We start from the raw sequence: 18,997 nt of genomic DNA, 5'->3' as shown, positions 1-18,997 counted from the left end.
TTGTACCAACTCCAGAAGAAAGAATGCCTTGTGCCCTTCTGCCACACAGTGACCTTGCCCGTGCTTTCCAGGGGGCATAGACCCATGGGAAGAAGAGCAAGCCTGGCTCAGAGACAGCTTGTTCCCTTAATAAAGTAATTACAGAGCTGGCTAATTTACATCCCTAGAAAGATGCAGGGCAACGGTAGGCTGGGGGGTGTGGATAAGTGTGTGTTTAATTTTAAATCCTCCAGCCTCTCCTTAATGAGGAGGTGCCTTGAAATACAGCAGAACGCTGGGATTCTTCAAAGCGCTCCTTTTCTCGGTGCTTCCTTTCTTCAAGGGAAAGTGTGAAAGACAGATGAGGGGAGGCAGCATCAGGGGAGGGTTGGCCTCCCCCGTCATGTTGTGCTGACATTATCTGCCATAAAGCTGTCGCTGAAGGATGGAGAACCAGCTCTTGGCTGCAGCGGCCCTCAGATAATGTCAGTGCTGAGCAATGACCCAGGGTGTGTTGGCACCAAGCAAGCATTTCTAGGGCTCTGGTGCCAGAATCCATAGCTGAGCCCGGGCAGCTTTCCTGCCAGGGAAATGAAAGGGACTTAGTAGCTACTGTCCAGGAGCCCCATCGTGAGACCCAGGGAGCTTTCTGAATCATAGGTGGGCTCTCAGTTCTACCGAACTCCTGGTGACTCTTGGGCCCATGGGGTATGTTTTGAACAGGAAGAATTTGGAGAAGCCAGATGCTGGCTTCCTGTGTGTGTTAGTTACTTTCTCATGGCTGTAGCCAAAGACCTGACAAGAAGCAGCTTGAGAGAAGGAGGACTTTGTCTTAGGGTTCCTGTTGCTGTGAAGAGACACTGTGACCAATGCAACTCTTAAAAAGGAAAAACATTTCATTGGGGTGGCTTACAGTTTCAGAGGTTTAGTCCATTATCATCATGGCGTGACATGGTGGTGTGCGGGCAGACACGGTGCTGGAGAAGGAGCTGAGAGTCCTACGTCTCGACCCACAGACAACAGGAAGTGAGTCTGAGTCCCTGGGTGTGGCCTGAGCATATATGAGACCTCAAAGCCTGCCTCTGCTGTGACATACTTCCTCCAACAAGGCCATACTCACTCCAACAATACCACACCTCCTAAATAGTGCCCCTCCCTATGATCTTATGGGGGCCAATTACATTCAAACTTCCACAGTCTTTTTTTGCCTCGTAGATCAAGGAAACACAGCTTCCATTGTGGGGAAAGCATGGTGGTGGGTGCAGCTAGGGGCACTGGTACAAGGAGCACGAGACTGCTTGCTCAAATCTATCCCCACAGGCTAGGAAGCCCAGAAGGGATGCTGACTTTTTTTCTACCCTTTTCACTCCATCTGGGCCCTCAGCCCGTGGGATGGTAGGCACACATTCAGGGTAGATATTACCCCCTCCCTTCCTCCTCTCTGGAAACGCCCTCTTTCAACACTCAAAGGTGTACTTCACGAAGTTGTTCCTTAATTCAACAAGTTGACCATTGAAATCAACTACCATCCCAGCGTCCCACCAGGTGGTTTTGGCTAAGTAGAACACAGCAGGGGTAGGTGTGAGCCACAACCACGCTACCTCAGAAGGGGAAGGGTATGGATATCCCCAGAGGTCTAGGCTATGCATTATAAAAGGTGGATGACATGGCAGATAGCCTGTGTTTGTGTTTGGCATATGGTTTTGCCGGTTCTGCCCCATTAGGGTATCCAGCATCTTCTAGTGGTACCCAGGTAACACCTATAGGAAAACAATGTGTGTTTACTTTCCACTCCCCAGTGAGCACCCTGGTGGGGACAGAGGTGAACTTAACACTTGGGAATCTGGAGCCAATATGGGCTCTGTACCAGGGACTTGATTTTGGTTCTGTGCGTCTACTCAGGGCTCCTCATTTCTGGCATTGCCAGCCAATCCTCTGCTGCTTATCTGCTTTCACAGGCCTTTGGATGAGAGAGAGCTGACAGAAGCCGAACCCCACCTTCTCTGCGTGCTGGGGAACAGGGCTACACAGCCCCAGTGGCACCCATGCCGAAGAACAGCAAGGTGACCCAGCGTGAACACAGCAATGAGCATGTCACCGAGTCCGTGGCTGATTTGCTGGCCCTCGAGGAGCCTGTGGACTATAAGCAGAGTGTACTGAATGTGGCGGGAGAGACAGGTGGCAGGCAGAAGGCGGCGGAGGAGGAGCTGGACGCGGAGGACCGGCCAGCCTGGAATAGTAAGCTGCAGTACATCCTGGCCCAGATCGGCTTTTCTGTGGGCCTGGGCAACATCTGGAGGTTCCCCTACCTGTGCCAGAAAAATGGAGGAGGTAAGAGGTAACCATGATTGATCAAGGGTACCTGGAAAATGGGTTGGGCTGGGAGAGAAAGGACCATGCCTTTGCTGTGGCAGAACTGGAGTCCTTGGAGATAGGAGCGCAGAATTCCAGAACAAGACTCAGAGTCACACAGTGGTGCCGGGCGGTGGTGGCGCACATCTTTAATCCCAGCACTCTGGAGGCAGAGCCAGGCGGATCTCTGTGAGTTTGAGGCCAGCCTGGTCTACAGAGCGAGATCCAGGACAGGGACCAAAACTACATGGAGAAACGCTGTCTCAGGGAAAAAAAAAAAAAAGAGTCACACAGTGGCTCATAGGTATAAAAAGTCTGGAGGTCATGTTAGGAGTGGGGGTTCTGGCTGCAGGCTGCCACAGTTCAGATCCCACCCTGGCCATAGCCAGTCAGGCCTGGGACCTAGTACAAGCTGCTGGACTTCTGTGCCTGTCACTGCTTACTCTGCAAATTGAATGTAAGATCACTTCCTGCCTACTCTTGAGAGTTGGAAGGATTCAGTGAATTTTATACACTACCTTGGTAAAGAACAACTTTTGGCTGTGACCATCGAATACTTAGGAGATGCAAAGCACGGTTTTAAGCACTTATGGATGTTGGGCTCAACTGCTTGAAACTCCTCCGGTGTGAGCATCTTGGAACAACAAAAGCACTGGTCTCACATGGTTCACCCGTGGGTTCCTCCCAGTAACCTTGTTTAAGGAGAAGGTTGTTGTCTTTACTTTAGAGACTATAAAATTGAGGCACAGATAAGTTGGGTAATTTTTCCAGGTCATGTGACATGAAGGTTTAATGCTAATGGTGGGATTCTACCTGGTGGGCATGGCCTGTGCACTTCATATAACATGGGCTGGCTGCCTGTAGTGGATCCTCACGCTGCACCTGGATGCAAATTCCTCTTGAGCATATGGCCCGCTATAAAATTGTCCTCAGTGCTGACAAAGCACCCAGAGCACGTAGATCTCTCTAGGTACTGTCTCTCCTGAGTGTGGAAGTTTACCAGAACTTTCCAGAGGCAGACTGGCTTGAAATGATGGGAAAATTACAGAAAATAAAGAAAACCGTGGTAGGCTTATATTTTAGTTTCCTTTCTATGGGTGATAAAATACTCTGACTAAAAGCAGAGGGAAGGGTTTATTTGGCTTACACTTCCAGCTCACAGCCCATCATTGAGGGAAATCAGGGCAGGAGATCAAGCAAGAACTTCTCAAGAAATCCTGGATAAACACTGCTTGCTGGCTTGCTCACAGTATACTGCTTAGCTAGCTTTCTCCTGTAGCCCAGACCACTTCCCCAGAGAATGGTGCAGCCTGTAGTGGGCTGGGCTCTCCAAGATCAATTACTTATCAAGGAAATCCCCAGAAGACACGCCCATCGGCCGGTCTGATCCGGTCCCTATACCAAGTTCCCCTTCTCACATGACTATAGTCCCGCTGATGGTCAGTGTTAACAAGGAACGCTAGAAGCTGCATTTCCAAGCCCACACTTGTGTTCCTGAGAAATCCGTACACCATGGAACTTCATAGCTCCTGAAACCCCCCCCCCTCCCCGGGACCACCTGACTCCAGCCTGTTGGATGGCTACAGCTTTCTAGGCATTTTGACTTAGCTCCTTCCTGCCTTCTCCAAGGGATTCCTAATATTGTAGCCTCCCCAAAATTTCTGCTCCATTCAGAGAGGGACACCCCACCTTTGGATCGGTTACTTTTTCCATTACTGAAACAAAATAGCTAACAGAAGAAACTTGAGAGAGGACGGACTTAGTTTGGTTCAGGGTTTCAGGGCAGCTCAGTCTGTCCCGGTGGCAATGTGAACGAGTGTCTCCTGTCAGAGAAAGCCTGTTGGGGAGCTCACCCTGAGGCAGAGCAGCAGGAAGCAGAGAGAAATACAAAGTCAGGGACAGGCTGTAACTCTCCAAGGTCCACCCAGGGACTCACTCTGCCAGCCAGACCTCCTCGAGGCTGCACAGCAGCAGTCTTCCTTAGTCTTCCTGTTCAAAGTAACTCATTCCTTTTTCACAGCACCCTTTGGAGAGTGCAGGAGTATGAAGTGAATATTTATTTTGTAAATAAAAAATGGGTGCATATCAGTGGTTTCATATGGTTTTGTCTAATATTTTCTTTCTGTCAACATAGATGACAAAATAACAGCAAAGAGAGATCAAGTAATTTGTCCAAGGGTGCAGAGTAGGTGGCGGAGCCCGGGTTCCAGTCTTGATGATCTGACCCATGAGTCTGGTCTCAGCTCCTTTTCAGTCTGTATCTCAATTAAATGGGGCCAAAAAATGGGCTCTTAAGCCCCAGAAATAAATGGGCCGTGCCAAAAGCAAGGTATGGTGTATAGACAGGGATCTGGGGAACTGCAGAGAGCCAGGCTCTGCTCACTTGTGGTTGCATTCTGCTAACTGTCCTGATGCCCTGAGTGATGCTCCCCGCTGTTTAGTCCTAAGACTCCTGAGAGGCACTGAGGCATCAGAAGAAATCCAAGTTGTGTTTTCAAAGGTGGAAGAGGGTGCTTCATGATTTCAATGATTGACTCACAAAAGTGCCTTTGATTAATCATGAATTCAGCTCATCTAAGTGTGCTGGCCTTGAGCCTTCTGGCCAGACTAAACTTCATGTGGTCATGACCTGCAGTCATGACTAAGACAGAAGGAACCTGGGCCATGGGAGGCCAATCCACAGTCTTTTGGCCACAGATCACTTTTAGAGGATCTCCCCAGGTTTGGAGAAGAGGAGAGAAACATTTAAAGGAGATACCAATGTGTTCTGACACCCCGACACTCATCTCCCTGTACATCTTGTCTTTCCTGAGAACACTGAGGTAAAATTAAGAAAAACAGCGAGGCTCCTCCTTGTTGTCTTCCTGCAATGGATTGTTTCTGTTGCTTCTGTTTCTCTCCACCAAAGACCAAGACTGACTGGGGGGGGGGGTTCCGTGCCTGTGGTTCTTTAGGATTTCCCTTTTCTGAGCACTTGATGGGGCTGCTTGTGAGGGACAGGATGAATGAGTGGATAACTGCACATGCCTCCGTTCATGCGTGCGTGCACGTGCGTGTGTGTTTTAAGATGCAGCTGCTCTGTGAGGCTCCGTGGGAAGCTTCTCTTGGAAGGCTCTCCCCTGTGAGTTCTCTCAGCAGATGTGGGCTCAGGTGGCCCCCTGTGGTGTGACCAATCCAGGATGTGTGCATACACATGCCTGCTGACATTGTCTAAAGGAACCTGAGGAAGCATGCCTCCCACGAGGTCTCCCAGGATGGCATCGGGGCCTTCTGTTTCTCCTGCATCCCCCAAAGCCTGAGTCTGCCATAGAGGAGACCCATGGGAAACAGCTTCTGTTGCTGATGGATAGGTGTCCAGTAGTTGCCTGACCTCCAGTGTGCCTGAGAAGGGTGAGTGACAAGGGACAGAGCGGTGTAGCTGAGGCTTTGGGGGACTCCTCTCTTGAGAGGGTTTCCCTGAAGGTGCTAGGTAACCCAGGAGACAGGAGCCGGCAAGACAGTTTGACAGGCAGGGCCTGACCGATAGTGTTGCTAACAGGGCTATGTTCTTGGCACAACTCTTGGTAGGGTGCACTCATCCATGTCCAGCCGTGGCTCTAATTCTCTTGCTAAATGCCCTGTCACTTGGAATTGAGATCCTGTCTGTAGCTAGGTTTAAGACAGCAAGATTAATTTGTTATCTGTAATCTTTAGCAAGATCATTCCATCCTTTATGATTCCCTTATCACGCTTTCCTGAACAACTAATTTCTCTTCCATTCCTCCCAATTAGCTGCAGATTAATGGTGATGCTGATCAGACCCTCTTTCTCCCTGGAGAGTTTCCAAGCTCAGCTCCTCTAGAGTTGTTCAGTCTGCTGCATCAGCATCTGTCTCAGATGCCAGCAGGCTGGACCACAGAGTGGGAAGGTGGGTGGGAGTGAGCCCTTGGGAACGAGTGAGCAGGGCCTGGGACATCTGGGAGGGTTGTGGACAGGTGTCCACAGAGCACTATGTGAGGCCAGCGTCTGTGATGTGACATGTGGCTCCCCGAGAGGCAGGGAGGTATCTGCTTCTGAGCCCAGCCTTGAGAGCAGAAGGCACTGGCATCCATATGCTCCCTCATTTCACATCTCAAGTCAGAGGATCAAGGAGAGGAGAGGTCTGAATGGGCCAGTGTTGGAGAGATCACAGCCACAGGCCACACCGTTTGCAGAGAAGCTCCAGATGGCCTAAGATGTGGCTGAGTCTGTTGGACGTGGCTGCCACCCCTCCCCGTACATGGTTGCCACTGCCCACACGCTATAGCTGAGACTGCAGGGCATGTCTGCCACCCCTTTCCTCACACTGCCAACCGGATCCAGACCTTCTCTAATGGCCTTTCTCTTCTCCATGCAGGTGCCTACCTGGTGCCCTACCTGGTGCTGCTGATCATTATTGGCATCCCCCTCTTCTTTCTGGAGCTGGCTGTGGGCCAGAGGATCCGCCGTGGCAGCATCGGCGTGTGGCACTACGTGTGCCCCCGCCTGGGGGGCATCGGCTTTTCCAGCTGTATTGTGAGTTCAGAGCTGGGGGCTGGCACTGTGTGGGAGGCAGAAGGGCCACTTTTGGATAGTGTGGAGGAGAGTCCTGGGCCAATGCAAGGGGAGCAAGAAGGAACATCAAGAGAATAACTTACAGCTGGTGTTTCAGGGCCATCGTCACCATATTTCCTAAGCTGAAAGTTGACACTGCCAGAAACCATATGTGACATTCATAAACGATGAAAAAAAAAAGGGGGGGGGCATGTTCACAAGGATATCTCAGTCTTTATTAGCTGGGGACAGATGGACTATCCCAGGTCCCCACCACTCCTCACCAGCCTTCAGCTCCTCACAAATTCCTTTCCCTTTCCTTGGGAAATGAGTTTCAAATATATGTGGCTTAGGACTCCTTGCTAGAGTGCCATGCAAATGAACAGTTGAAATGTTCAGACGGGAGCCTAAGGGTCAACCCAGGAGCCATGAGGGTTTGGGAGACTTCCTGGGACTTAGGTGGGGACTTCTAGGCTCATCTGTATGGTGTAGGTGAAATCTTGCTGAGAGCTATAAATGGCTGAGGAAATTGAGCATCCCTTAAAGGTGAAGCCTGCATTGCAGGTGCCCACTCTCATACTTGAGATAAAAACTGGAATTCACTTCTGGAAGGGACTGAGGATCCTAGCAAACATAGTAGGAAGGTTATCCTAAGTCTGTTCCATCCTGTTGTCAAATGAGACATCACCTTTGCTCAGCTTACTCTGGTTAGCTACAGTGTTACTGCCAAACTGGCCCTGTGAGCACATGGGGGAGCAGGCGAACCCTCTACCCGGACCGAAAACACCACAGTTAAAGAAATGGATGCGCCTCGGTGTGTTTATCCCAGTGCAAACCCCTCCCTCGTTCTCTCTGTGTTTGTGGACGCGTGCTCCTTCACACAGCTGCTCACATGAAAGGGAAGAAACCAGGGGCCCTCTGCATTCACACTAGGGAGCAATCTCAATTGTCAGGGACAGCCAGGCCTCTGGAAGGGACCTCTGAGCATCAGGGGCAGATGCAGCCACCCTGTCTGTTAAACATTGCTAGACCCTCCTGTTTTAATAAAACACTGCCAAGCTTAGTTGCTGTGTCTCTAGGGGTGGGCTGCTCACATTTCCAGAGAAAGAGCAGCACCCAAGAGAAGAGCAGAGGTGGGAAAACCAGTGATCCGTACAATCTCAAAAAGCACCACCATCTGGGCCTGTAAGGACCAGTGCTGTGGTGCGTCTCCATGGTCCTGGAGGGCATCTCTAATTAGAATCCTGAGTCATCAGGAAATGATGGGGGAAGGGCTTCAAATGTCTTACAGGAATTTTAAACTGGAAAGGATTAACATTTTAAGAGTTTATTGCTTAAAGGAGAAAATTTTAATATCCCAGGAATTCCTTTGTGGACTGCCTGAGTACCAGATGAATGGAGGACTGGGATCAACCCCCGCCCCCACTCCATCTCACCCCCCTCCCCCACTCCACCTCACCCCATCCCCCCACCCCACCCCCACATCCTCCATCATGGCTGGTTTTGAGCTGCTGGGCCTTGGATGGAGTGCAGGGGGCAGGGGGCGGCTTCACCTGCAGCCTCTGTGAGCTTAGCCTGACCCTTGTCCTCAGGTCTGCCTCTTCGTCGGGCTGTACTACAATGTGATCATTGGGTGGAGTGTCTTCTACTTCTTCAAGTCTTTCCAGTACCCCCTGCCCTGGAGCGAATGTCCTGTCATTAGGAATGGGACTACAGCAGGCAAGTGTGGGACCCCTGAGGAACCCCAACTGTGGTCTCCGGCTAGCCCTATCCCAGGAAGGAGTCTAACCTGTTTAGTGCTAAGATTTGGGGTTTCATTAGTTCATTGAGTCGCTTTGGAGAAATCACTTTGCATCCTGATCCTTATTTTCTTTTTTTATCCTTCTCCTAAGGAAATGACCTACTGATCTCCTGCTGACCTGGCACACACAGGTCTCAGGGATTGAATTTATTTTTAGTTATTATGAACTACTGTGTTACTACAATAGCGTATGTCCAAGAACAATTTTAATTTGTGCGCAGACCGTCCCAATCCACAGATAGGAAAGCAGATCCTGAATCCACTTTCCCATTCTCATTCTGTCCGTTTAACCAGTGATCTGACATCTGAGTTTCCAGCCTGTCTCAGGGCCTCCCCCCAAGAACCTTTAGACGAGTTTGGCACTTCTTTCTTTTTTGTGAATTAATGAGCAGACGATGGGCTAGGTGGAAATTCAGCCACGTGACTGTGGCCCAAAGCCTCACAGGTCCCGTCAGAGACTCAGGATTCCTCAGGGATCGGCCAGATCGTGGCCCAGCCCACCCTCAGCTACCCACTCACCCACTGCCGCCTGGGCAGGGTCCCACACAGGAGATGGCCTGTAGGGCTGGAAGCTGAGGCCCTGTGGCCTTTGCTGTGCTTTCAGTGGTGGAGCCTGAGTGTGAGAAGAGCTCAGCCACTACCTACTTCTGGTACCGAGAGGCCTTGGACATCTCCAACTCCATCTCAGAGAGTGGAGGCCTCAACTGGAAGATGACACTCTGCCTCCTCGTGGCCTGGAGCATCGTGGGCATGGCAGTAGTCAAGGGCATCCAGTCCTCTGGAAAGGTGAGCTGGGAAAAGGCAGCAGGGACCCAGACAGCAGGAGCCTGGGTCCCAGCCCCCCAAGGAAGACTACTTGAGTGACAGCATTGGCCTCCTGGGAGGGGGAGGGGCATTGTCACCACAGACAGTTCAAGGGTGAGCTTTCTGGAGAGTCATTACTGGGACCCCTGTGTGCCTTGGTGCTCCCAGCTCAGGCCTGTTCCGAAAACATGAAGGAGCTAGAGGTGTTGGCCTTGGGGCACCACCTGTCTAGGTGGTGCCCCCTTAAGTTCCCGAGGAAAAGCCCTTGCATCGGGTAGTCTAAGAAGTTTTAGGTGAAACTCTGCCCTATGCCGTCTGCCGATAAAGGGCTGTTGGAGCAGCTGAGAACTTTGAGGCCCCCAAACAGTCCAGTCAACGACGGTCATCACAGCTGAGCCCTATCCTCCTTTCCCAGCAGTTCAATCTTTATTATTTATGACCCAGTAGAATTCTTGGACCGCCAGGGATAGAAAGGATGGCAGACATCCGAGAGTCTCCACTCATTTTACAGACAAGGAAACTGAGGTCTCTACAGGGGAAAGTGCCTCATCTAAGGTCCTATGGCTAGTCTGTCTGGGCTGGAACTGGAGCCCTGGCTGGTCGGCCGAGGCTCTTGGTTCTTTGTCAGACGGATGAGTAAGGACGCTGAGTTGTAGAAACACCAGTGGCATCATCTCAGCCTCCAACCTCCTCCCTCTCCGGAAGCCAGAATAGCAGCTGACACTTCATGGCATTTGTCAGAACTGTCACTTTTGCACGTCCTTGGCTCCCACCAACATGATAAGTTAGGAATATTACAGCCCTTTAGAGATGGGGAGATGGATGCATACTAAGTGGGTGGCCTGAGGTCTCAGGATCCGTTGATGGTAGCTGAAAGGTCAGTGCTCATGCAGGTAGTTCAGGAGGCATCCTCTCGGCCTTTCTGCTGCCCTGTCCTTCGCACCCCAGGATTCGTTTCACTGCAGCCGAGGTCCCACGATCCAATTCTTTGAGTATGGCTCTGTACCAGGCAAGTAGCACATAGTTCAGGTTCCGGATCCCTAGGGGCTAGGCCCTCTTCTGGTGGGTTCTGTTGGGGAACAGTGTCAAGACCTCCTAGATGCCTTCTGCCATAGGACCTCGAAGGACAGGGGAGATCCTGGCATGGTCTACCGGGGACATGAGACGGGGACGATGAGGAGGAAGAGCACCATGTTTTTTCACCCCACAACAGCTGTTACAAGTGTGGACCGCTAGTTCAGTCCCGCCAGCCCTTGAAAGGCAGACCAGCTCCAGACACAGCCATGCTGACTCCAGCTTGTTCTGCTCCTGCCTGGGCCAGATGGATGGTGGGTTTGGCTCGGTGCCTGGGGTCTCCAGGCTCCAAGTGCTGCTGCCTGATATCAGAGGAGGATCATGGGCCCCAGCTGTGAGCCAGGAAGAGGGGGGTGTGCCAGCTTGCAGGAGGGGCTCTGCCTGACAGGGGCCTCTGTCTTCTCTGCAGGTCATGTATTTCAGCTCCCTCTTCCCCTACGTGGTGTTGGCCTGCTTCCTGGTTCGGGGGCTGCTGCTGCGAGGGGCGGTTGATGGCATCCTGCACATGTTCACTCCTAAGGTAGGGGTCTGTGGTTTCCACATGGGCGGGGCGTGGGGGGGGGGAGCCCTGACAGATCCACCGGGCCTGGTCGGCTTCATACGCGTTTACACCCAAACCCAACTGTGTGTCAGGGGTTTTGCTAGCCCCTGTAGGAAGGCACAAGAAAGGGGCAGAGGCTCTGCCCTCATGTTTCAAGGAGAGGGACATTGCTTCCATCTGAGGAGAATCAAAGGCTCCGAAAAGAGGCGGCATCTGAAATGAGCCTTGCAGGGCAGAAAGGGCGTCGGTGAGTACCAGGATGATTTATTAATCCAAGGAAACCACGTGAGCAGGGACGTGGAAAAGCACCACGCGTGCCTGCAGCAACGGCAGAGGCATATTCCGTTTAGATGTGAGGAGGGAGCTTTACTCGCTCATTTTTGAGAGGGAGCTTCATTCCGTGCATCTGTGATAACAGGATCCAAGAGGATGGACCCCCCTCAGGAATTTCAGTTTGTGCCCAAGTCAGGAGAGCAAGGAGCCCATTCAGCCACTCTCCTAATCGGATGACTAGCTTGTGAAGGTGCTGTGAGGGATCTTTGTTCATAGAGGATGCCGCTGAGAAACAGGTGCTCTGCATATGTACACTAGCCTTCGGGAAGGTGGTCTGTCCCCATCTCATGGCCGTGACCATTTAGACCACTGGGCACAGCTATGTGAGTCAGGCCACTGGGGAATAATAATTTCAAATTGCCCTAAACAATGTGCATCAGCGCCTCCAGCTGGTGGGGCTGAGAATTTCACCTCCAAATTCCCCTGATAAGTAGCAGCCAAAAGGAGCCTCCTAAGACTCTAGCCCATGGGCTCCAGGTCAGACTGGGCCAGACCAGCTTGAAACCTCAGGGCTCAATAGTGCCACCATACATATGCATACAAATGCACACACACACTCCCTTACACAGGTAGTTCACTCAGGGTGATAAAGAAAACCCCAGATTATTGTTGTTTTATTTTTGCTCTTTTGGGGGCCCCACCATCCAGCTCCCAAGTAAATCACACACACAGGCTTATTCTTACTTATAAGTGCCCGGCCTTAGCTTGGCTTATTTCTTGCCAGCTTTTCTTAACTAAATTATCCCGTCTACCTTTTGCCTCTGGGCTTTTCCCATTCTCTTACTTCTGTAAATCTTACTCTTACTCTGTGGTGGGCATGCTGTGCAACTGGGTGGCTGGTCCCTGATGTCCTCCTTCTTCTCTGGCTCCTAGCTCTAGCTCCTTCCAGTTTTCTCCTTCTATATATACTCTCTGCCTGCCAGCCTGGTCTATGTCTCTCTCATGCCTTGCTATTGGCCATTCAGCTCTTTATTAGATCATCATGTGTTTTAGACAGGCACAGTAACACAGCTTCACAGAGTTAAACAAATGCAACATAAACAAAAGTAACACACCTTTTCTACAATACCAAATTCCATGGAGTTTGAAGTCCCCAGGTCTCTGACTCTCCTGCCCTGCTATTGTGAGTAGGTTCCTGGTGTGTGGAGGATGGCCATGGTTAGGACCTATACTACCCATAACTGCACAAACTGGCCTTAGGCCTCCTTGGACGGAACAACCAAGATTTCTACAGACATGCTTACAAAGACTCGCCTTCTAAAGCATGAAGTATGTCTCCTAAAGCAAACCATAGGGCTGTTAACATGTGATATCTGACAGAGAACCAGTCTGCTTCCTCTGGGGTAAGTGGTCATGAGAAGGCCATCAGCCTCTATGAACTACTTCAACAGTTACCCTAGTCACACAATCTTAGATGTCTACTTGAGTCTTTGAGCTAGACTTCACTGATCTATATGAGGATATTATATGCTCTGACGATGCACATGAACATGGAGATTCACAAATGTCTCCAGATAGGCTGCTGATGGACTTAAGAGTCATTGGTATGAAGATCCTAAAGTTAATGGCAGAGACTCGCTGGATTTGGCCACCAGCCCCAGCACACACAGAACTTCAATTCACCTCACTGGATTCAGACACCCATTACAATGTCTCTTTAATTCCGAAATATCTCAAGCTTATAATTATATCTCTAGTAGTGTAATAGGCATTTTAAAGAAGTAAAACATTACAGATGCCAATCAAGTGTCTTTGTAATGCTCTCTGATGTCACATTCCTTTCTCAAAGGCAGCCACTGGCAGTCTGCTCTTACTGCTATAACAAAATACCTTAGACTAAATAATTTATAAGCAAGAGAAATTTATTGCTCATAGTTCTAGAACTGGGAAGGCCAAGGTGAAGGCACCAGAAGATTCCATTGTGAAAGGGCAAAGGAACCAGCTTGAGCCTCTATTGTAAAGGCCCTGATCCCATTCACAAGAGTGGTTTCCTCACAGTTTAATCACTTCCAGGGAACCGCTCCTAAATATGGGTTTCCAATATGCAAATTGGGGGTTACAGAAACTGTTGTCTTGAATTTGGGGTTCATCTTGCTAATGCACTCTTTGAGGTGTTAAACATAGACATATTTCTATAAACAGTGAAGGGTAGCAGGTAAGGGAGGCAGAGGAGAAGAAAGAGGCACACATATCCAGTGCCCCCAGGCAGAGTGGGGAAAATGTTTGAATAAAGGTGAGATGCACAGATGATGAAGATGGCCAATGACCAATCATCTGGCAACAGAAGTGTCATTGGTGACCTTCGTAAGAGATGTTTTGGTAGAATATGGGGACAAACTCTTATAGTAATGAACTAAAAGAAAATGCAAGGTGATGCATTAGAGACAAGTAAGAGGAGCATTTATATCCAGTAGTTTCACTATAAAAGGAAACAAAAACAAAAGGAGAAATGGAATAGTACGTGGAGAAGACCCTTATGTCAAGTATATTATTGCAGAATTTATATAATGATGAAAATAATTCGTCGAACACTGACAGGCCAGAATTGAAAATGATGCAAGAGCTTCGAAAAAGTCTGGCATCTCCATATGATGCAACAATTCTACTCTTAGACTTGTATCCGAGAAAACTCCGAATGTGTATTCACACAAAGTTTGAACATGAATGTTCATAGCAGCATGGTTTATAATAGCCCCGAAGTAGAAACAACCAAAATGTCAATCAGCTGAGGAACGGACAAACAAAAGGCGGTAGGTGCATCAAATGAAGTAGTGCCCAGCCACAGAAAGGCATGATGCACCAGAGCTGCGATAATGGCACAGTAGAGTGTGTGCCACGCCAGCATGAGGACCTGAATTTGATCCCTAAAACCTACGTAAAAGAGACAGGCATGGTGGCATGTCCCTGTAACCTAGCTCTGTGGATACGGACAGGATCCCTGGGACCGGGTTCTATTTAAGTTCTATGCTAGCCGTCAGTGTTCAATGAATTGGTAATCAATCCAGTGAGATAGCCTGTCTCAAAAATAAATAAATAAATGGTGGAGAGCAACTGAGGAAGAGACTCAGGGCTGACCTCTGACCTCCGCTAGTGGACACACAGAAATAGACAACCCTCCCCCTATGAATATATTTACGCAGCACACAAGAATAAAGTACTGATACATGCTACAATAGGGAAGCATTGCTGTACACTGGAAAACAGTAAGCAAATCGAAAGAAGCCAGACACAAGAGGCCGCCGAGCTTGCAATTCCAAGCACATGAAATGTCCAGAATATACAAATCCATGGAGATATTACACTAGCAGTCACTTAGGGCTGGACGTGACTACTAGTTAATAGAAATGTGCTTCTTTTAAGGACAAGGAAGAGGCTCTGAATTGATAGTGATACTGATTGTTCAACATTTATGTGCTAAAAATTGTTGACCTGTACACTTTAGAAAAATCCAGATGACATCAGAGAGAGGCCCCGGCAGGAAGAAGCCGTGGGGAGGGTTCTCATGGTGGGATCTCTGATAGTGGCATTTCTCAGTGAGGTAGGAAACCAACTGGTCAGCTAGGAATAAGAACGAAGGAGGGGCACTGAGGGCTAAGGAGGTGTGAGTGTCAGGTCACTGTCCACTTGGGAACAGTGGACAGGCATGGCCCTAAAAGCCATCTGGTAGATGGGGCTCTGGAGTGGGCGGGACCTCAGTAGCACGGGCCTCCCCTAGCTCTCAGCAATCTGAGATGCAGCTTTTTGCAAATGAACATTCTGGGAGCACATTGCTTCCCAGGCCAGGGAGGTGTTATACTCCTCTGGTATATCAACTATCGGAGCAGCTCGCTAGGTACTCTGGGACTCTTTGGGATGCCGCACATTGAGGAAGTGTGGAGACCAAGGGCAAGATGGCGTGCTCCAAGAATGGGAGAGCTCCATGGAGAGTGGGAGGAATATACACACGTGTCTGTATATATGTTGTAACATGGGATGTCTATCTCATGTGCTGGCATCTGTCTGAGCCTCACTGGAAGAATACTCAGGAAGCCAAACCACAGTTACTTATTTCTGGGAAAGGAAACTGAACTTCTGGGGTTGAGAGGTAAAGAAAAGGAGCCCAAAGGACCATGAGTATATATATTAACTCTCAGAGAAAAGCAGAGAGGTTCTTGAAAGTTCCAAGATCCCAAGGAAACAACCTAGTTGTGGGACTTCTTGACTCCCATTTGAGCAAAGACCTCTCGAAGAAGATGCCCACCTTGTGACCTGCTTCCACTGGGGAGGTTCCTTAACTCTTGGCGTCTACTTCCACGGCTGCAGGAGAGAGTACACGGTGATACCCCTGCACAGAGCTGTCAGCGGAGCTCAGAACTGCTCCTGGCAAGGGGGGGGAAACGCACGGCAAGCACAAGCTATTATTGTCCCTGTCCCTGGTGAAGGTGACACTGTTCTTAGGCAGTGGGAACTCGGCACTCCAGTGCCATCTGGTGTCTGTGGCTCAGTCTGGCTCTGCCGTGGCAGGTGCTAGAGAAATACTGAGAAGCAAGGGTGTGTGCTGCTGTCTCACGTGGGTGCTGCTGTGATGTGTCACTCAGGCCGGTGCTCAGCAGCTGCTTGTGCATTCAGAAAGCATCTTCTATGCTGCAAAATGCCTTGTTCCCTTGGCAGGAAGTGACTTAGACACCATGCGAAAGAAACAGCAGGAAGCCAATGCTGTTTCACACTGGGCAGGAATGGGCTTCTCTCCAGAGCAGAAAATCCCTTCCCACCTCTCCTCTTGTAGTCTTAGCCCAATATTTGGCAGGGACATGGGGTCTCCCCTCTCGATTGACCCCCATTGGCACTTCTTGAAACCACATACTGCCATCCCATGAAGCCCGACAAGAGCCTCCTTTAAAATCAAGTAGCATCAGGCGGTCAGTACTGAAGCCTCCTGATGCAGTTCACCTCCAGATTGGCTTTGGGTATCTGTTCACCTCCATCATCAGAAGTGTCCCCCATTTAAGCTATGGACCAGAAAAGCAAGGGTGTGGGAGAACACCCACACAGGGCAATCTCCCCTCCAAGGGTAAACTCTACTGTTAGGTGATTTTATGGGGCCTCCGTTCTCAGTTTGCAGCCATCAGTCTGCTTCAAAGTCATCTAGGGCTGGGGTGGGGGGTGGGGTGGGGTGGGGATTTAGAAGAATGAGCTTGGTCTCCTGCTGATGGTTTCTGAAACTGGGTAAAAAAAATAGTGGGGTCTTGCTATACTACACTTTTCTACTTTTGTTCATTTTATAATACACGGGCCATATTTAAAAAGAATTATGATAGCTATGATCTTAATAAAAGAAACATTTGTTTCTAACCAAAATGGTTACATACACCTCAACTCTGCCCTGTTCTTTGAGATGTTCCTCAAGTTATTAGATCAGACTTAACTAGTCAGTTTGGGGCTAGGCTGTCTCCCCTGGAATAGTTGCTTTCACTTAAGAAATTTAGCCCTAAACAGTGATGGAGCTTAACATATAACCACATTCTTGCTTTAGCTTTAGGGGATGATGGGAATGCTAACAAAGTCCCATGTTTAGGTCTCAAAGATAGGCAAAACCATCACAGTGGACACCAGGAAGCGCCAGTGATGGCCAGCATGACCTCAGAGTATATGTAATCAGTTGTGAATTATTGTGTACCCTAATAAAATTTACCCAAAGATCAGTGGACAGAACAAGCCACTAGATTAAACATAGAGGTCAGGCAGTAGTGGCACACACCTTTAATTCTAGTACTCAGGAGGCATAGTTCCATCTGGATCTCTGTGAGTTCAAAGCTACCCTGGACTACATGAGATTGACACAGTCTAGGAGAGAAAACAGAGCCAGGCAGTGGTGGCACACACCTTTAATCCCAGTACTGGGAAGCACATACCTTTAATCCCAGGAGGTGATGGCTGGGCAGAGAAAGGTATATAAAGCGTGAGGAGACAGGAACTAAAAGCTTTTCAGCAGAAGCCTCCCTTTTAGCTGAAGCCCTTTCGGCCAGAGCTCTTTCTGGCTGAGATTCTGGTGAGGTCAGAGGTGGTGGCTGTGGCTGCTCTGCTTCTTTGATCTTTCAGCTTTCACCCCAATATCTGGCTCTGGGATTTTTATTAAGATCATTTAGGTATTCATATTACAGTAATCCCTCAACCCATTTCTGGGTTTTGGAGCGTCATTGAAAATCTGTCACCCGAGGGGGTAGGGGAGGAGTGTGTCCTTTCTCAGAAGTGAATGACTAGTTTCTTCTCCTGTTCTCTAATCTCCACTTTTCTATTAGGCCCAGCACAGACCTCTGTTTCTTAATGCCTTAAAAACACACGCCTCACTTTGCTTTTTGCTTTGGTTCCTGCAGAACTCCTTTGGAGGGAAAACGGCCTGCACAGATGCCAGGCTATTTATAGTCGTTATTGATTCACTTGGTGTGAAGATTCATATTGTGTTGCTGCAACCCTGAAGTGTTTGATTACAGGGTTCTGCCCTGAACCTTGCTAGGGGATGTTAATATGGCTGGGTCTCATAGCGCCATATTACTGTCTTAAATTAAAATTAGAAGCAAAAGCCTCAAGTCCAAACCAGTTTGGCCCCAAGGTTTTACATAGGAGCCCTGGGCCTGGGTTACTTCTGTAAGAACAAAACACAAAACTAAAACTAAAACCTTTCATCTTCCAGCAAAAGCCAAACCTCAGTGTTAGGGATGAAGCTCAGAAGTAGAGCAGGATCCTAGAATGCAGGAGGCCCTGAGTTACACACACACACACACACACACACACACACACACACACACACACGTGCACACACACACACACACGTGCACACACACACACACACAGAGTGAAAAGGCGTTGGACATGATGGTGCACACAGGGAAAGCATGAGCTCTCAGCGAGTCTGAAGTACACAGTGAGACCCTTTCTCAAAAGACAAACATCAGCGAAAAGCAGACCTTCCCCTGTGCACATGTGGTGGCCCACAGCAGTGCAGGAAACCCCTTCCCTGTTTCCTGGACCACTGATACAGCAGCATCTATCCTTCGGCACCCTCCCCTCTGGCTTCCCAGGGAAAGCAGGGCTATCAAGTCAAGAGCTCCCCAAATGACGGGCAGAAACTGGGTGTACAGACCAGCTTGCACCTGTCCTGTCCTTCACCCTCCTCCATTTCTAATGAGTAGTTCAAAGGGCTCTTGTGGAAGACAACTCCATCCCCTACCCCTGCATCCCTGTCCCCAACTAGTTTGTGTGTCTGATCACCAAGCCTTAGTGCCTGAAACAAACAAACAAAGAATGACAATATAGAAAAACAACACTGATTTCACTGGTTTTTCCTAACGATGCCCTTTCAGCTGCCCAAGGCTGGCCTCTCCAAGGACTAGCTTATATGCCTGGTTCTTTCCGTATGCTTCTTGTCTCCCTCCCCCCACCTGGCTCCAGGGCCTCTGGATCTCTGAACAGCTAATCCCACCTGTGACCTCCTGACCTCTGACTTCCTCTCTGGGGATCTGTCCCTGGGAACACTGACCTTCCTTCTACAATGTACCACCCCCAGGTTTTCCCCCTTATGCGTC

At 49.5% G+C, this 18,997-nt stretch overlaps 1 protein-coding gene across 7 annotated transcripts in view; it reads left to right on the top strand.

Annotated features, from left to right (window-relative positions):
- The window catches only part of Slc6a17 (solute carrier family 6 member 17), a 46,783-nt gene that overhangs the window by 16,093 nt on the left and 11,693 nt on the right, over window positions 1-18,997 (top strand). For 6 of the 7 annotated variants that reach the window (XM_028879422.2, XM_028879427.2, XM_028879426.2 and 3 more), the window contains exons 2-6: window positions 1,938-2,310; window positions 6,707-6,864; window positions 8,475-8,601; window positions 9,288-9,469; window positions 10,971-11,081. In XM_028879422.2, coding sequence (XP_028735255.1) covers window positions 2,025-2,310; window positions 6,707-6,864; window positions 8,475-8,601; window positions 9,288-9,469; window positions 10,971-11,081 — 864 coding nt within the window. In that variant the 5' untranslated portion in view covers window positions 1,938-2,024. Of the gene's footprint in view, window positions 1-1,937; window positions 2,311-6,706; window positions 6,865-8,474; window positions 8,602-9,287; window positions 9,470-10,970; window positions 11,082-18,997 lie in introns of those variants that run through there. The other variant, XM_028879428.2, reaches the window with a different exon arrangement.

This window comes from Peromyscus leucopus, chromosome 6 (assembly GCF_004664715.2).
Source record: "Peromyscus leucopus breed LL Stock chromosome 6, UCI_PerLeu_2.1, whole genome shotgun sequence".
Classification (NCBI taxonomy): Eukaryota; Metazoa; Chordata; class Mammalia; order Rodentia; family Cricetidae; genus Peromyscus; species Peromyscus leucopus.
The sequence above is the reverse complement of the archived record's forward strand: the minus strand, read 5'-3'. Positions and strand labels throughout refer to the sequence as shown.